Here is a 16,214-nt window from a genome sequence, read left to right on the forward strand (position 1 = left end):
TCGATATTTCTCTCGTGGCCAAACGTTATGTATAACTGTTGTTTTAGATTGTTTAAACACACTTTTATAATTTTAGTGCAGAAAACAATAGAGTATTTTATTAAAATGACTGTTTATTATACTGACAGTCGATGAATGACAGTTGTAAAAATGTCTCATCTAAAACACCTCGTGCTTCGTGCTTTTACGCTCTCTCTATTAAAACTAAATTAGGTATATCTTTAATTGCCGGGGGGGGGGAGGGGGACCACAAAACTGGTTGGCAACACCTATTTATAGGATGTCTGGGATCTATACAATATATATCAGAAGTCAGAATGAGGTGCGCTATTTTTGCAAACGAACATCCCCTTGGAGCCTCGTCTATCTGGATTAATAAAATTAAACGTGGTCGCACTAATTTCACCGATGATCAGCGTGAGGGACAGCCTTTTACGGCGATGACTGAAGATAACATCAGCGTATGATAGAGACTGACTAAAAGAGAGACCTACCAGCATATTCCGACAACCTTATACATTGGTATGAGTTAAGAGCTCAAAATCCTCCATGGACATGGAGGCTTTGTGCCTGTTGGATAGCTCATAATTTGACAGAGACTCAAAAACTACCCCTAAAGACGAGTGGGCAAAGTGCTTTTCTCAGTGGCTGCATCGGATGCAGCGGTGTATTAAATGCAAAGATAAGCGGTGATGTAAAATAACACTATTTTAAAAAGATATAGGTATGAAAACTAATAACTTGCTAGTTTGCTTAGTTTTTGATTCTCTAAAAACTTTTAGTTTGACCCTCGTATTATTTAAGTAATTGATAAATTTGATTTCGTGTGATGTATATTTCCCCCCTAGTAAAACAAATAAGTATTAACTCGATAACAGTCAGAGTTAAGAAACTAGTTTCTTAGATTTGTTTGACCTAAATAACCATCCCTTAAAGTTAAAGGGAAACAATAAAAACAGGTCGTATTGACAATTATTGTGTTACTGGTGGACCGACTTATACCGATTTCTTCCACTAGCAGTGCCGATACGCGCACCTGTACGACTGTACCACATCTCGGACACTGGCGATCAAATATATGAAAGAGGCTCGTTCCTAGCACACAGTCTAAGCTCGTGTAGGTGAACGCGTACTATGCTTGTATGAGTGACATATGACAGGTCGACTGTTCGCGTTTTTGACAGGCGGTAACTGTCAGGTAACCGAGAGGGGGTGGGCGGCGATTTCAGCGGGGAGCAGCAGGAGTGGCCATACTGTACGATAGTACTCTTTATTATACTGTGACTGTACGTACCACTCTATTCTCGAATCGATAAATAAAATTCTTGATAAGGTAACGGCGGCTATCAACGCGGGTATCGAAATCGACGTTCATTACCGCCGCATTTGCAAATACGCATTTTATAGGCAAACCGACCAATTTCCTAAAAAAAGTTACTCACACAAAGGAAGCCTGTTTAGTTTACTAACGCACATATAGGCGCTAGAGAGTGTGAGTGAAAGAAGACGCTCGCTATTTGACAGTTTTTGCCACGGGGCCGCAAGGAGAGGTTGTGTCATACTGACGCGTGACGCTAAACCTAAGTGAACTCCAATTTCATTTAGTAGTTTACGTAATAATTATGAAGTTATGCATTTTAAATTATTGTTTATAGTTTTCTACAAGACTTCTGAGTACTTTTTACGTATTGTTTAGCCTGGAAATGTGTTTAAAGTGTAAATTAAAAGACAGCGGTGAAAGGCGCCATTTCGTGAGTAGATTCTATTACTGTGGTATACCACAGTAATAGTTAAAGTAGTGATATTAGTTCTTTATGCTTTATTTTAAGTATATGTGATCAGTTATATAATGTCTTACAGTTGTTTCAATCTTGATCTATTCACGCTATCAAAGAACTATTTACGCGGTATGGAAAATATTCAACAAAACCTTAATTTTTAGCAAAAACTTCATTACAGATTTCGTAGTTTCTATGAAAACCGTTAATTGGTCTTTTTTTTTTAAACATTGAAAAAAAGTCTGATGTTTACTTACCAGTTATGTAAACTTGGTTTTAATATAAGGTTGCAATATTTTATTTTGATTTGTAATGAAAATACATCTGTATGCCATTGTTTTTATTGGTCGGAATTAGATTTTATAATACTCCAATTTATGCCTATTACCGATGGTACGATCAGATAACCCTCGGTTATAGAATATATAAGAATCTATTACCGATCCATGCAATATTTGTTTGGGTCAGTAATAGGTTCCTATAGAAGTATCTATTACCGAGCGACATATTAGTCTTGTATCAAAATATGACATTTCGTGTACCGTAAGTACAGATTTCTTAGGTGAAACTGAGTCTTCTGTGGGTAATCATAAAGGAGGATAGTATAGGTATATATGTATTTGTCATGATTTGTATATTCAACCGTCGGGTATTAAGCTCCGAATTTTGAGATGGGTTTCTATTTACCGATTGGCAGAAAAACACTGTCATTCATACCCTCGGTAATGAAATCTCAATTCGCGTTAATAGAACCGCAGCCTGTTCATTACCACGGTAATAGAAAATTTAGGTATGTTGGCTTCAATAATTATTTTATGACATATAATAAACTAAAATGATCCAAAATCTCTTCAAAACGAATAGTTCAATAAATACTCTTCCATAAAAAAAATGTTTGTGGTCGTTAATGAGCTTTGATACCTTTAGTTTTTTGGAATCTTTTGAAATCTTCCTTAAGTACCACGTTAATAGGCGCCATTACCTTAAAATACTATTGTTTCAGTAGGCCAGTGCGCTCAGCAGCATAGCGAAGCTGCGTGTTTTGGACAAGTGGCACTGCACGAGCTCGACGCTGTCGACACCCGAGGCCCGCGATGGTCTGCTGCGCTTGTACCAGCAGTGCTTGCTCAAGTACGCACACTTCCTCTATAACCCAGGTAACTCATATTCTATTTTGCTTCTCTCTCTTTGTTTTAGTTCTGTATGTTCATTACCTATTCTGTTTTTGTTCTTGTTTTAGTTTTAAGTTTAGTTATAATTATGGGTGCCCTGAAAATCAGTGCCGTGTCTCTTAGATACGGTCTACGCTGAGTGGCATCCTATTTGGTATAACAGTACCTAATGATTCACCTGCACCTAATGTATCTTGTTATATGTTTTATGCCAAATAAATATATTTTCTTTCTTTCTTTCTATTCTTTGGTTTTCGTGTTCGTTGAAGCGTTTCCTTTTTTCCAGCAGTTTTCAAAACTTGGTAAGTATATTGTAATGTAAACATTACGATAGTATTCTTTATTAATTATACTGTGCTTATAGGTACTAAAAATACCGATGACGCGCGATTCAATAAAATGTCAGAGAAATAAGGAAACAAAGCTTTCAATATGTCCATACCATGTTTTATATCGAATTAGTTATAAATACCTGTCTGGCCATTTATGACGACGAGCCATTTAAATTATTTAATTTAGGACAACGCTTGAATACTTATATCCGCTTATAATCTCGTCTATCAATAAATAATACGGGATAACTTGCAATAGTACCCAACACGTGTACGCTCGACTGCCATTTGTACATCGTAACGACTTAAGAAATCTATTTACAATTACAATTTAATTTTATTTAGCCTTAGAATTTTTCCAGCATATCTTGACCCCGGGATTCGTTATAATTGGTCGTGGTTCAGAGTCGGTCTTTGAAAGAGCGGGTTGACAACGTAGCATCCACAAAAGTGCTGTTTCATTACGTGAGCTTGCCACGTGCTAATTGTATAGGTATCGGTTGTTTATAATAAACGACGAACGGATCACTGCACAATAGGTAACGATGTTCTTGTTTCCATTGATGTCTGTTGTTACCATTAAGTCGGCATTCACGCATAACTAATATGTGTGAAAGTCAAGTTTGTGGTATTTACTCGTAGTAGCAGTGTTATTGCAAATATGAAATTTAACTCTTAATTATATTATAAGATTTACAAGTGATAACTTCATATTTATCTGCGTATAACAGTATTGACTAAAATAACACAATATTTACGTTGGTTACCACTAAGTGAAAAGCTCAGTCGCTATTTCTGATAACAATTAGGAGGACTAAGTCAGACGTTGTGCCATGGATGATGGCGACATTTGTTAGTGCAAGGGAACAGTTGCTAGGCCTTCGGTCACCAGTTACGTCAACTAGGCGTTACGTTGCGTTATTAGCATAGAGGAATAAGTAAGAATAATAGTATTGACGCGTGATTGTCGTTGGATGTCACTACAAATAACCCGCATTTACTGATGTATGGAGTTATAACTCTTCCCTTACTTATTCCTCTATGGTTATTAACAGTGATCGGAGTTATGGGAGCAAAACTTTAACAAAACTTGCTAAGTGGACATTATAGAGTGCTTACAGCCCTGAAAATATTGATATCCTTGTAGTAAAGTATTGTAAATTTAACACTGATCTGAAAATAATAATCCTTTTTTTTTTACGTCAGCTCGAAGGTTTTGTTAAAGTTTTGCTCCCTTAGTGCCGAGCTATAGCGGTGAGGTGACAATGGGGTGTTGACTAACGCTTACCTTGTACTGCATGGTTTAATAGTATTACTTTCCTATGCTATTATCAGCATTTTTCACTTGGGATAAGTGTCTCCTTACAAAAGCCTTCATCACCGATGCACTTGACCTCGTTCGGCACAATCGCCGTGACAGCAGCGTTTAACCTTACTTGCTAAGTACATTCGTGGCTCCGTAGCCCATTTTTACCCGACAATCCAACGCAAATACGGGTACAATGTGTTTATCGGTACTTACATCTACGGATGGGGCCTATAACCGGAGTATAAAATTGAACTGTAGGGTGTAGGCTCCTCAAACTTGTAAACATTTCTTCAGTGACATTTAATAAATACATTTTGTTTTAATTTTTAAGAGTAGTCGATATACTTACAGGTACAAAAGTTACAATTTAAAAATATCATAATACGTGTTCATGCAGATGATATTTGCTTATGTTAGGCTCCACCCGTATATGCAAAAATATACCTAATATCATCACAACTAAGATATTTAATGTATAAAAGTTTGAAAACTTCCTGGACAAAAAGTAACAAATAATAAATCTTTTAGCAAATCGACTTATATAGATGCTTTAACACTTAAAATAAGACAGTAGGGTTATGTTTAAGTATATAATTTTGAATTTATAATTAATTGGTTTCAATCTAAAAGTCAATCTGTTGTAACCCCTATTTACTAAGCTTTTTTCCTTGGTTTTCCACAAGAATCAAGGGACTCACATACGACAAGTGCCTTTTTAGACTTATACGTATCAAAAAAGTCCCTGTACTGCGGTACGTAAACGCGAGACGCTCCAGGCAAGCCACAGTTGGTTAACGCGGCCTCTATTTCTAGGTGATCCAACTCCTTGGCAACGCACAATTCTGATAGATATTCACGCCACTTGTCCCAGTTCAATTGAGATTTACTGAAACAAACTAGTGTTTAGCCCATTTAACCCTATGTTATAACACCGATTCTTTTTTTTTGGCTGTTTCTAGTGGGTAAGTGACAATATAACAAAATATCCCGGAAAATCCGGGAGTAAGAATTTTTTGCATTTAGGGTTATCTGGGTTAGGGTCATGTAACTACTGTAGTCAATTAGGTCGACTATGAGCCCATGTAGTTTCGCTTTATCTGTCTCTCCGCCAGTATGCTCCTTGACTATTGCAACTACAGAATAGAAAACTAAAATTTAGCATAGATGTTACGTATATCATGAACTCCTATAGAACGGCAGAAAAACCTTCAAAAAACGTTCTAAAAGCCTTCCTCCCATACAAACAGTATGTTCTATTTATTTTTCCCCTCACTAGCTCAGAAACACGTGTTTTGTCCTTTAATACCAGCGGGTAAAAACGCATTTTATCCACTAGTGGGTAAAGTAATTTGACCTTGAATAAAGTCAAATTAACTGCTTTTAAATTGATAAAAGTAGGTGAATTTAGTAATAAAGATGATTTACCACCTGTGGAACTACTGGAAGCAGTGATAAACGCATTTTTTGCGTTGTAGTTTCCTCGCTATAGTGAGGGGAAAAGTTTTGTGTTACACTCGGGTGCAAATGTATTTTACTTCTCGTGTGTTAAAAAACTCGCAAGTTCAGGATTATATTCTCGAACCACTCGCTTCGCTCGTGGTTCAACTATAGAATCCTTTCACTTGCTCGTTTTTCAATTCCACACTCGGCGTTAAAATACAACTTTGCCCCCTTGTATAACGTTTTCAGAAATTATCACTCCGAGTCAAGAAATTATGTTCGGGTGTCCTTTTCCAACTTTTGAACCATAGGACCAAAAATATTATCCATGCCAATCCATACTAATATTAAAAATGGGGAAGTGTGTGTGTCTGTTTGTTTGTCCGTCTTTCACGGCAAAACGGAGCGACGAATTGACGTATTTTTTTAAGTGGAGATAGTCGAAGGGATGGAGATTGACATAGGCTACTTTTGTCTCTTTCTAACCCTCGACTTCCCTAAGGGGTCCCCCCACATCTGGCGTCTCGCGAGCGTCGCGTCGAGGCAACTGTATGGGCAAAGCCTGACGTCGCGACGTCGACGCGGCGTCTTTTTCCATACAGTTGGCCCGACGCGACGCTCGAGAGACGCCAGATGTGGGGGGGACCTAAAATGGGGAGTGGAAGTTTGTATGGAGCATTCCACAATTTTCGAATTTAACACGAGCGAAGCCGCGGGCAAAAGCTAGTAAAAAATAAAAGTTATGAAAGTAGATCTTAATAAAACCTTAGTGTGTTTTCACATTATCCGATCCTATATTCGATATCGGATCGGATAGTGTGAATACGCACTTAGACTCATAGAAAACTACATAATATTGCAAGAAGTATTTTCAAAAGATGCACGCACAGTCGCACACGTACTACAGTGCACTACAAGCTGCGAAGGTTATTAGATTTATTAGGATTACTCTCTTAAGCTAACGACTACATTTCATATTTTTGAGTACTACTTTTTATTGTTTGGTTTGAAAGAACTCAATAATAAAAGATTCACGTATTTAAAAAAAAACTGCTATTTTAACGCGAAAATCCCTTTTTAGGGTTCCGTAGTCAACTAGGAACCCTTATAGTTTCGCCATGTCTGTCTGTCCGTCCGTCCGTCCGTCCGTCCGTCCGTCCGTCCGTCCGTCCGTCCGTCCGCGGATAATCTCAGTAACCGTAAGCACTAGAAAGCTGAAATTTGGTACCAATATGTATATCAATCACGCCAACAAAGTGCAAAAATAAAAAATGGAAAAAAATGTTTTATTAGGGTACCCCCCTACATGTAAAGTGGGGGCTGATATTTTTTTTCATTCCAACCCCAACGTGTGATATATTGTTGGATAGGTATTTAAAAATGAATAAGGGTTTACTAAGATCGTTTTTTTATAATATTAATATTTTCGGAAATAATCGCTCCTAAATGAAAAAAATGTGCGTCCCCCCCCCTCTAACTTTTGAACCATATGTTTAAAAAATATGAAAAAAATCACAAAAGTAGAACTTTATAAAAACTTTCTAGGAAAATTGTTTTGAACTTGATAGGTTCAGTAATTTTTGAGAAAAATACGGAAAACTACGGAACCCTACACTGAGCGTGGCCCGACACGCTCTTGGCCGTTTTTTATTACTACTTCGAGCAAAAAGAGCGTAAGTTACAAACGTCAAGACTCAACTTAATGACGTCATATGTGTTGTTTAATACACCTAAGAAAACGACAAATTAATTCCTAAAAAAAAAGTTTTAACAGTCAGCTTAAACAGTTCGATATCTGTCAAGTGTCACTGTCCACAAATATTGAATAACTACGAGCTATGGAATATAGAAGTATAAGGAAGGAAATCTGTCAAAGTAGAACAGTCGAAAATTGACGTGTCAAACCCTTATGTACCTGCAATTGCAGCGCCACCTATCTATGGTTTTATATGTGCACTTCTGATACTTATAAAGCTTTCGCTCCTTACCTCTAATCTCCATACTACGAGCGTTGACAAGTGTCACAGTCAAACTCAAGTGACTTCCCAATTGGACTTTCGTTTGACCCGTGGAACATGGCGGATCGTCCTCCGATATATTTTTTTATTTTTGCATTCTGCTGTTTAATGTATAAGTTTGATAGGATATTATGCAGTGAATAGCCTGCGCAAAGAGTGCATTTAATGAAGAATTCTTTTGGAGATACGAATAACCAATTCTACGGACATCACTCGGCAGTTCGTGGTCCCGGTCGCCATCATGCTTTGTACTGCTGCTCCAGCTATCCTCCAGTGCATCACGAAGGCCTCGTTCGCAAAAAAACTACCTATACTGTTTTATATATCTCTGTAATTTAATTGACATTGGCAAAGTGCCCTGGTAGCAGAAAGCCATTATTATACGAATAAAAAAAAGACTTCCCAATTCCCAACCGGAAGATTTTTTTGGTTATAATTATAACTCCAGCTCCGAACAACTATGTAATGTCACTTCCCCTTTGAACTATTTTTAAGAATTGTTTACTAAAAATATGGAAAAAAACTATTAAAAATTATATTTTTGTGATCCACAGGCGTATATCTCGAAATGGTTTTCGAATTAGGGACATTGAAAATTTTGAAACGTTGTCAACTGTACGTGATGCTTACTAATAGCACAGTATAATAAAGAGTACTATCGTACAGTACGGCCACTCCCGCTCCCCGCTGAAAGTGCCGCCCACCCCCTCTCGGTTACCTCGCAGTTACCGCCCGTCAAAAACGCGACCAGTCGACCTGTCATATTTCACTCGTACAAGCATAGTACACGTTCACCTACACGAGCTTAGAATGTGTGCTAGGAACGCGCCTCTTTCATATATTTGATCGCCAGTGTCGGGGATGTGCTAATAGCTTCCTTTCGAGATCGTTTTATTAAAAAGGTATTTTCCAACTACTTTCAGTTATACCTATGTATGGAAAGCCTATTTAGGACGGCATCTATACCCGTATTTATTCCATATGATTCCCGTGTCAGTCATAGTGACGCGTCTATCATCTATTATGTTGCTCTGACGCATCCAGTAGTCGGAGCAGTACAGAGTGATGGCGTCTCTAGGACAGGACCAGTCCAGCATCTTGGCGAAGGAACAGAATTGCCCTTCAAGTGTAGCAACGTACAGTTCTTCCGTGTCTTCCATTACCACGTGTTCTTATCTGAAATGTAGGTGCCACATCTTTATTATTGATTTATTATTCTTTATATATGGGGCGAATACCGAGGCACCAAACTATCAACGAGCTTCTCCGACGCGCCTTGGCCTCAGCTAATATCCCCAGCGTTTTGGAGCCACCTGGTTTAAGCCGTACAGATGGCAAGCGGCCGGACGGCCTAATACTGGTCCCATGGGCAAAAGATCGGAGCCTGTTGTGGGATGCCACATGCGTTTGTACCTCTGCTCCCACGCATGTCAGCCACACGAGCAATAAGGCAGGTTCCGCGGCCGGGACCGCTGCCAAATTAAAACATACCAAATATGCGAACCTGGGACCAGTTTACGACTTCGTGCCGGTTGCCGTCGAAACGGCTGGACCTTGGTGTACCGAGGCCAAGAAGCTGGTTGCTGAGATTGGGCGCCGGTTGAGGGACAGAGGGGGTGACCCCCGGGCTGGATCTTATCTGGTCCAACAAATATCCCTTGCCATTCAGCGTGGCAACGCAGCTGGCATATTTGGGACATTTGGGCCAGGTAGGGAACAATTCGGGGGCAGTCGGTAGTCCTTGGCGGGATTATTTGTAATATTATTTTTCTCAATATTTGTTATTATACTGTTTATTTAAGTTTAGATACATTTAGGTTTACTTATTTAGTTTAATTTGTTAGTTTATTTTAAGTACCTAATAGTAATTGTATTTTTTTCCTGTAATAAAAATTTTATCACTTTATTGATTTTTACACAATCATCTTTTTAAGTTTTTACACACATTTTAATAAGTACCTTTTTTATGTTAAGGAAAGTTTTTTTTTAATAACTAATCCACGACCGCTAATAAGAAAATATCTTGTTAGAAATACTTACTAAGTTTTATTGTCACTCTTGGCAAAAAGGGGTTGAAAAAAATCCAAATTGTGACATTGCAGTGACAGGTTGCCAGCCTCTTGCCTACGCCACAATTTAACCCATGTTCCATATCGCACAGTCAACTTCTGCGACACCCACGGGAAGAAAGTGGGTGGTGAAGTTCTTACCCCGTCACCAGACGGGATTTCATTTCAATGTAATAACTAAACTCGAATAACGTAGAATATTTGTGAGTGTGAACGGGAAAACGTCCCATTTTGCCGATTGATATAGCCGCTTTGTCAGTTTATTCATGTAAAGATACAAGTTAATCTCGCCTTAATGGTAACCGACAAAGTGGAACGTTTTACTAAACACACTCACATTTATACCTACGCGTAGTATTTGTATAGGTATTTATACTTTTTTTGAAGTACACATGAAATAGTTATTTGTTATACAAGGGGGCAAAGTTGTATTTTAACGCCGAGTGTGGAATTGAAAAACGAGCAAGTGAAAGGATTCTATAGTTGAATTTTGCTATCTGTTTTCGAATAGCGAAAAAAAGTAAGCCTTTAACAGTCGGTGTGGTGAAAAATTATTTGTTTTTAATAAGCTGGTTGGTAGCTAAGCTAAGAGTTTTGCATGATTCACGGTTAGTTTCATTAAATAGATAGATATAATTCTCTTTATTGACACACCTCAGCAAAAAGATACAGCGGAGACAAACCAAAGGATAATAAATAGAGGAAGACAACAGGCGGTCTTATCGCTAAAGAGCGATCTCTACCAGACAATCTTTGGGTAGACTTATAGCCCTTATAGGTATTGACCAGGATATAGACCGTGAATACCTTTTTGATTTTTGTTGAGCTCCATAAATTTCGACGCAGCTACATGCTAATTATTCCCTAACCGTTTTTAAATTACATTAATTAATAATTAGGTATTAGTACATTGTGCAACAAGGGGAGGGGGGGAGTCATCACACTTGCAAAATAATAAATATGTAAAAAGATAATAATAAATCAATATCGTACTAGAAATTTCATAACTTCCTTGGGAGAACGATTTTTCTATAACTTCCTCTCCGCCTGCGTACAAAACCACATTTAGTGTGCGAGTGCGATGAAAATTAATTTATGGCTGTCATGGTTTAATTTTACTCATATTTATAGCTCAAAACTTTGTAGTTGTTCAACCAAAAGTTCTGCTTTGAGCGTGAAGTTCTCAGATTCAGTATAAATAGACGCATGTACGTGAGCTGCGGACTGCGGTCTTGAATCGAGTGACTCTTCATACTATTCTTCGTCATTCAAATATTTGCCTTGACCTTATTATGCTATATTATAAATTCAAACTAAACAGCGGGTTGGTAAGGACAAAGTTACACACTGAGTACATGAGTAGTTACAATATTCTTTCACAACCAAAATATTCAACATTATTTATATTTTACCTTTACGCAAAGAAGAGTTTTTCCAATAACATCTAATATTTTCTCACAGTATTAAATCTGACAGTGGAGATGGAATATTGAAGCATCGAATCATGGGTTCATAGATTTACTATAACGCAGTAAAAAAATATGACACTAGGTATAGGTACATAGTAGGATAGTTAGAACCTACTCGTATAATTAAATAGACTACAATACTTAAGCTTGTTGACGACATCTTCATAGATAAGTAATATAAATGACCCATTTCTTGCAAAGATTCATATAGAAAAATAAATTATAATTAATTCAACAATTTAAAATGTACATATTTTAAATAAAACTCAAAGTTAAAAAAAAATATAAATAATTCCCCTACAAGGGCTTCATGGAAATGGAAAATATGGATTATAGGTGTCTGGTTAAACAATATAAAAACCGGCCAAGAGCGTGTCGGGCCACGCTCAGTGTAGGGTTCCGTAGTTTTCCGTATTTTTCTCAAAAAATACTAAACCTATCAAGTTGAAAACAATTTTCCTAGAAAGTCTTTATATAAAGTTCTACTTTTGTGATTTTTTCATATTTTTTAAACATATGGTTCAAAATTTAGAGGGGGGGGGAAACATTTTTTTTTCCTTTAGGAGCAATTATTTCCTAAAATATTAATATTATTAAAAAACGATTTTAGTAAACCCTTATTCATTTTTAAATACCTATCCAACAATATATCACACGTTGGGGTTGGAATGAAAAAAAAATCAGTCCCCACTTTACATGTAGGGGGGGTACCCTAACAAAACATTTTTTTTTTTCACTTTTTATTTTACCACTTTGTCGGCGTGATTGATATACATATTGGTACCAAATTTCAGCTTTCTAGTGCTAACGGTCACTGAGATTATCCGCGGACGGACGGACAGACTAGACATGGCGAAACTATAAGGGTTCCTAGTTGACTACGGAACCCTAAAAACGGTTTATCACTATGACGATTGAGGAGATTGTGAAATTACCCCCTACTTACTTCACTAAGTTGGAACCTGTAAGTTAATAGGACTCTAGCATTTGGAGGATCCTAGAATATTTAAATCATTAATCAAATCAAATCAAATCAAATATCTTTATTGCAGTAATATTACACATTACATATAAATGTAGCAGGTAATACAGACCCTGTAAGGGCATAGCAACTTACATATTGTAATTATGTACTAATTATAATTACAATTATTTCTTATAAGCTAATGATATGTCTATACCTACATATAGACATCTGCACTATAACTATACATATTTGTAACATTGAGTGATTTTAATTATTTTTCCAGGAGGCATCATCAAAAAATTCTTTCATTGTATAATAGCTTTTATCTAACAAATATCTATTCAAAGCGGTTTCAAAAAGTTTGGGTTTTGCTATTGATTTTATTGTTTGTGGTATTTTATTATAAATTTTTATACACATTGTGTGGGGTCCTGCGTGGTATAGTGTGATATAGTGTGACTGTGAAATTAAGACTGTTAAGTATGCACCTCTCCTGAGACTTATTATAGTTGAACCGTTAATTAATAACGGTAGGCTACACGTATCGGATCTAGGCCAATGATAATAGGTGATTGATTTAAAATCTAAAAATTATGCATTTGACCCCAAGTATAATACTTTACCATCTTAACGTATTAGCAAAAAATCGGGGAATTATAATCATCTAGGTACCTACATCTAATTGCCTAGCTACTCAAATATAATTTTGATTGGAGGAGAGTTTGTAGAAAAGTAAGTCTACTAGACTTTAAAAATATTGGGAGGAGGGAGCAACATAACTGTTTTCATCACACCGAACGGTAAAGGTTCTCTTGAATATTTGCAAAATGAATGAGAAAATTGCATTTTATTGTTACTAGTTTTTGAATTATCAATAGAGCCATTTATCGGTTGGTGTGGTGAAAATAACTTTTTCAACCTATTCTTTTTTTGAAGCACGCTACAAATATTTCCTTTGCTGTGGGGTTTCTATGTGAAATCAATGGAATACAAGAGAATTTTTTGCACATCAAAGAGTTGAAACGAAAATATTTATTTTACCATTTGGTCGACTGGATGATATAAATCAAGCCGACCGCGGAGTTTGCTTGTACAGTCTACTGACGAGAACTAAACCACAGTATAATAAAGAGTACTATCGCACAGTATAGCCACTCTCTGCCTCCCGCTAAAGTGCCGTCCAACCGCTCTCGATAACATCACAATAAGTCAAATACGCGACGCCAGTCTTAGGAAACTCCTAAGATACCTATAAAATAATAATGTATGGAAAACTCGGTAAAGCAAAATTGAATTGCTAAAGAAGAATTTCAGGTACCGAAGAAAACAAAAACAGACGATAATCAACCCTATCAGTCGTCGTCGTCTTGGTCACGCGTCTTTTCTTTTCTGCTATTGACATTCCCCTATACGTTTCCATAGCAACGTCTATTTGTTTAGCAGTTTATTCAGCATAGTAATATTCTAGATTGTTTAAAATTGTTCAGTTCTCTTTAAGTACGGGTAAGTAAAGTTTGATATTACCGGAAGACTACAACATGAGTCAGGCCACGCTAACTTTGCACAAACATGGCAGTATGAATACATACATATTCCTATAATTATTTTTTTAAAGTTTGTAACGTGGCCCCACTCACTACTAGACGATACTACAGTACCAGAATTCATGAAAATAATTTTATATTTTGCCAGCTTAAATAGCACAATGGGAGATGAGGAACAAGCGACTCTTGACGGGCAGTTCCGTGATTTCTCCAAGCTGTACGATAATAAGCGAAGTGGCTTGACTATCACATTGTTCCGATCTGACTTCTGGATGCGCCAGGCCAAAATCCTAGACGACAGGAAACTGACTATGACTGACACAGGGGTGCTGTGGAATAAATACAAGTGATTACAACTCACTATTTTGTATTTATTTTTGTTACTTAAGTACATTTACAGTCTACATACTTGTTTAGATCCATTTTATCAGTCTCATGTTTATAAATATTAAAGTTATGATTATAATTTTTCCATAATTAATTAAGTTGATATTAATAGTTCAGATTTTCATGGACCTTATGGAAATAAAACTTTTTTATAATGTTTAAACTGACAGAGATCAGCGGTAACGGTAGCATAGGGCTGGCAGCTTCCTCGCTCAAAGAATAAGCCTAGCGATACAGCGAGGAAATGCTGCCAGTGTCTACGGCACCATGCCTAAGGAGTTCACCTAGTTTTTAATATTTTTGGTTTAGTTAGGTATTTATTTTAAGATTAAGGTTTAGTTTATGATTAGTATTATTGTTTTTTTTTATTTATAATTATGTATCCAATAAAGAACAGTTTCATTCTTACATTTTATGTGTGTTTTAGCAAATCAGAGCTAGATTGGGACGAATGGTTGCAATTCCTGAGCGAAGTATGTGCTTTGAAAGGCTGGGATGAAGAAAATGTACAAGAAACCTTGACGAACTGTGGATTACCAGGCCAGGGCAACGTCGTTGTACCACAATACAGAGACTTTTTCCTTACATACAAACCTAAAGAGAAACTACCTTTTTGAGTATGTTATTTTAGTCACAGTTTATTTTTTAAATAAATGGAAAGAAAAGTATATCGTCTACGTGTATTTTTAGGGTTCCGTAGTCAACTAGGTCGACTGGGGACTCTTATTGTTTTTCTCTGTCAGTTTATCCGCGCCTTCGCTCCGTGGTCTCGTTAGTGCTAGAAAGCTACAAGCAGATAGTGTATATACTTCAAGGAAAGGATATGTATGTACATACATTACGCGTGGCTACTCAGGGGTAAAACTACATTACCTACTACCCACTACAGGTGTCACGTTTTTCGTAACTTTCATTTTAAAGAAACTTAAAAATTACCACAATGTTGTATGGGAAAATGTTTAAAAACTTCCGTTATATTTATTATAGTAGTGCCCTTATTTTGTTGTCGGCCTTTTCAAATTAAATTTTATGATGCCAAGTTAGTGCCAACGGCCGCCGCTGGCACCATGTTGGACGTGGCCATAAAATGTCGTGTATTTTAGACAATTAGCGCCACTGTGTCACGCACATTGCCAATAGGACGATGAACACTAAACATTCACGTGTGTGTGTGGATTGAGTGAGCACCTTCCGAAAATAAAAAAAAATATGCTGATCATTTAGTAAAAGTTCAAAAACAATTGTAAAACGAATCTCTGAATTTGTAAAAAGATAAATCAAAAGATACAGCCATTAACATGTGCTCACTCAGTTCTCACAAACTACCAACGAAAACAGTGAATATATTCATTTAACATATAATATTTATATACTAACATTTAGTAAAAAATAGGCCAACCTACCTCTATAAATATTAGATCACCTAGTGACGTATTAAATTTTTTACAAATAGTTTCTTATGCTCACTCAATCCACACGCTCCGTCTTGCGTGAGCGACGGGCGACGCGACGCGACGCGACGCGATGCGACGGCGATGGCTCAAGGTCATCGCGTATCCATCGCGCGAAACTTCAGCACTAGCATTTTGGTGATTAGAATCACAAGATTCGCCGTCTTTCACAATGTGCAAATGGTCTAGCGGGTTTAACTTCTAAGTGGAAACGTTTGCGCCATGAGTGTCGTGAGTTCGAATCTCGGCTCACGCAATCTTTTTGCATTTTTATTTAC

The 16,214-nt window shown here is 37.0% G+C and overlaps 2 protein-coding genes across 2 annotated transcripts; one reads left to right on the top strand and one right to left on the bottom strand.

Moving 5' to 3' along the window:
* Nucleotides 1–5,213: 5,213 nt before the first annotated feature.
* LOC125240803 lies at nt 5,214–11,604 on the bottom strand. The gene is made up of 3 exons (XM_048148910.1): nt 11,531–11,604; nt 9,016–9,225; nt 5,214–5,477 (listed from the first exon to the last, which is right to left on the bottom strand). Exons 2-3 carry the CDS (start codon nt 9,207–9,209, stop codon nt 5,246–5,248), a joined length of 426 nt encoding a protein of 141 aa, XP_048004867.1. The 5' UTR covers nt 9,210–9,225; nt 11,531–11,604; the 3' UTR covers nt 5,214–5,245.
* Nucleotides 11,605–14,003: 2,399 nt separating this feature from the next.
* LOC125240804 (tubulin polymerization-promoting protein homolog) lies at nt 14,004–15,102 on the top strand. The gene is made up of 3 exons (XM_048148911.1): nt 14,004–14,057; nt 14,247–14,444; nt 14,913–15,102. Exons 2-3 carry the CDS (start codon nt 14,260–14,262, stop codon nt 15,100–15,102), a joined length of 375 nt encoding a protein of 124 aa, XP_048004868.1. The 5' UTR covers nt 14,004–14,057; nt 14,247–14,259.
* Nucleotides 15,103–16,214: the final 1,112 nt, after the last annotated feature.

The sequence above is a fragment of the Leguminivora glycinivorella genome, chromosome Z, assembly GCF_023078275.1.
Source record: "Leguminivora glycinivorella isolate SPB_JAAS2020 chromosome Z, LegGlyc_1.1, whole genome shotgun sequence".
Classification (NCBI taxonomy): Eukaryota; Metazoa; Arthropoda; class Insecta; order Lepidoptera; family Tortricidae; genus Leguminivora; species Leguminivora glycinivorella.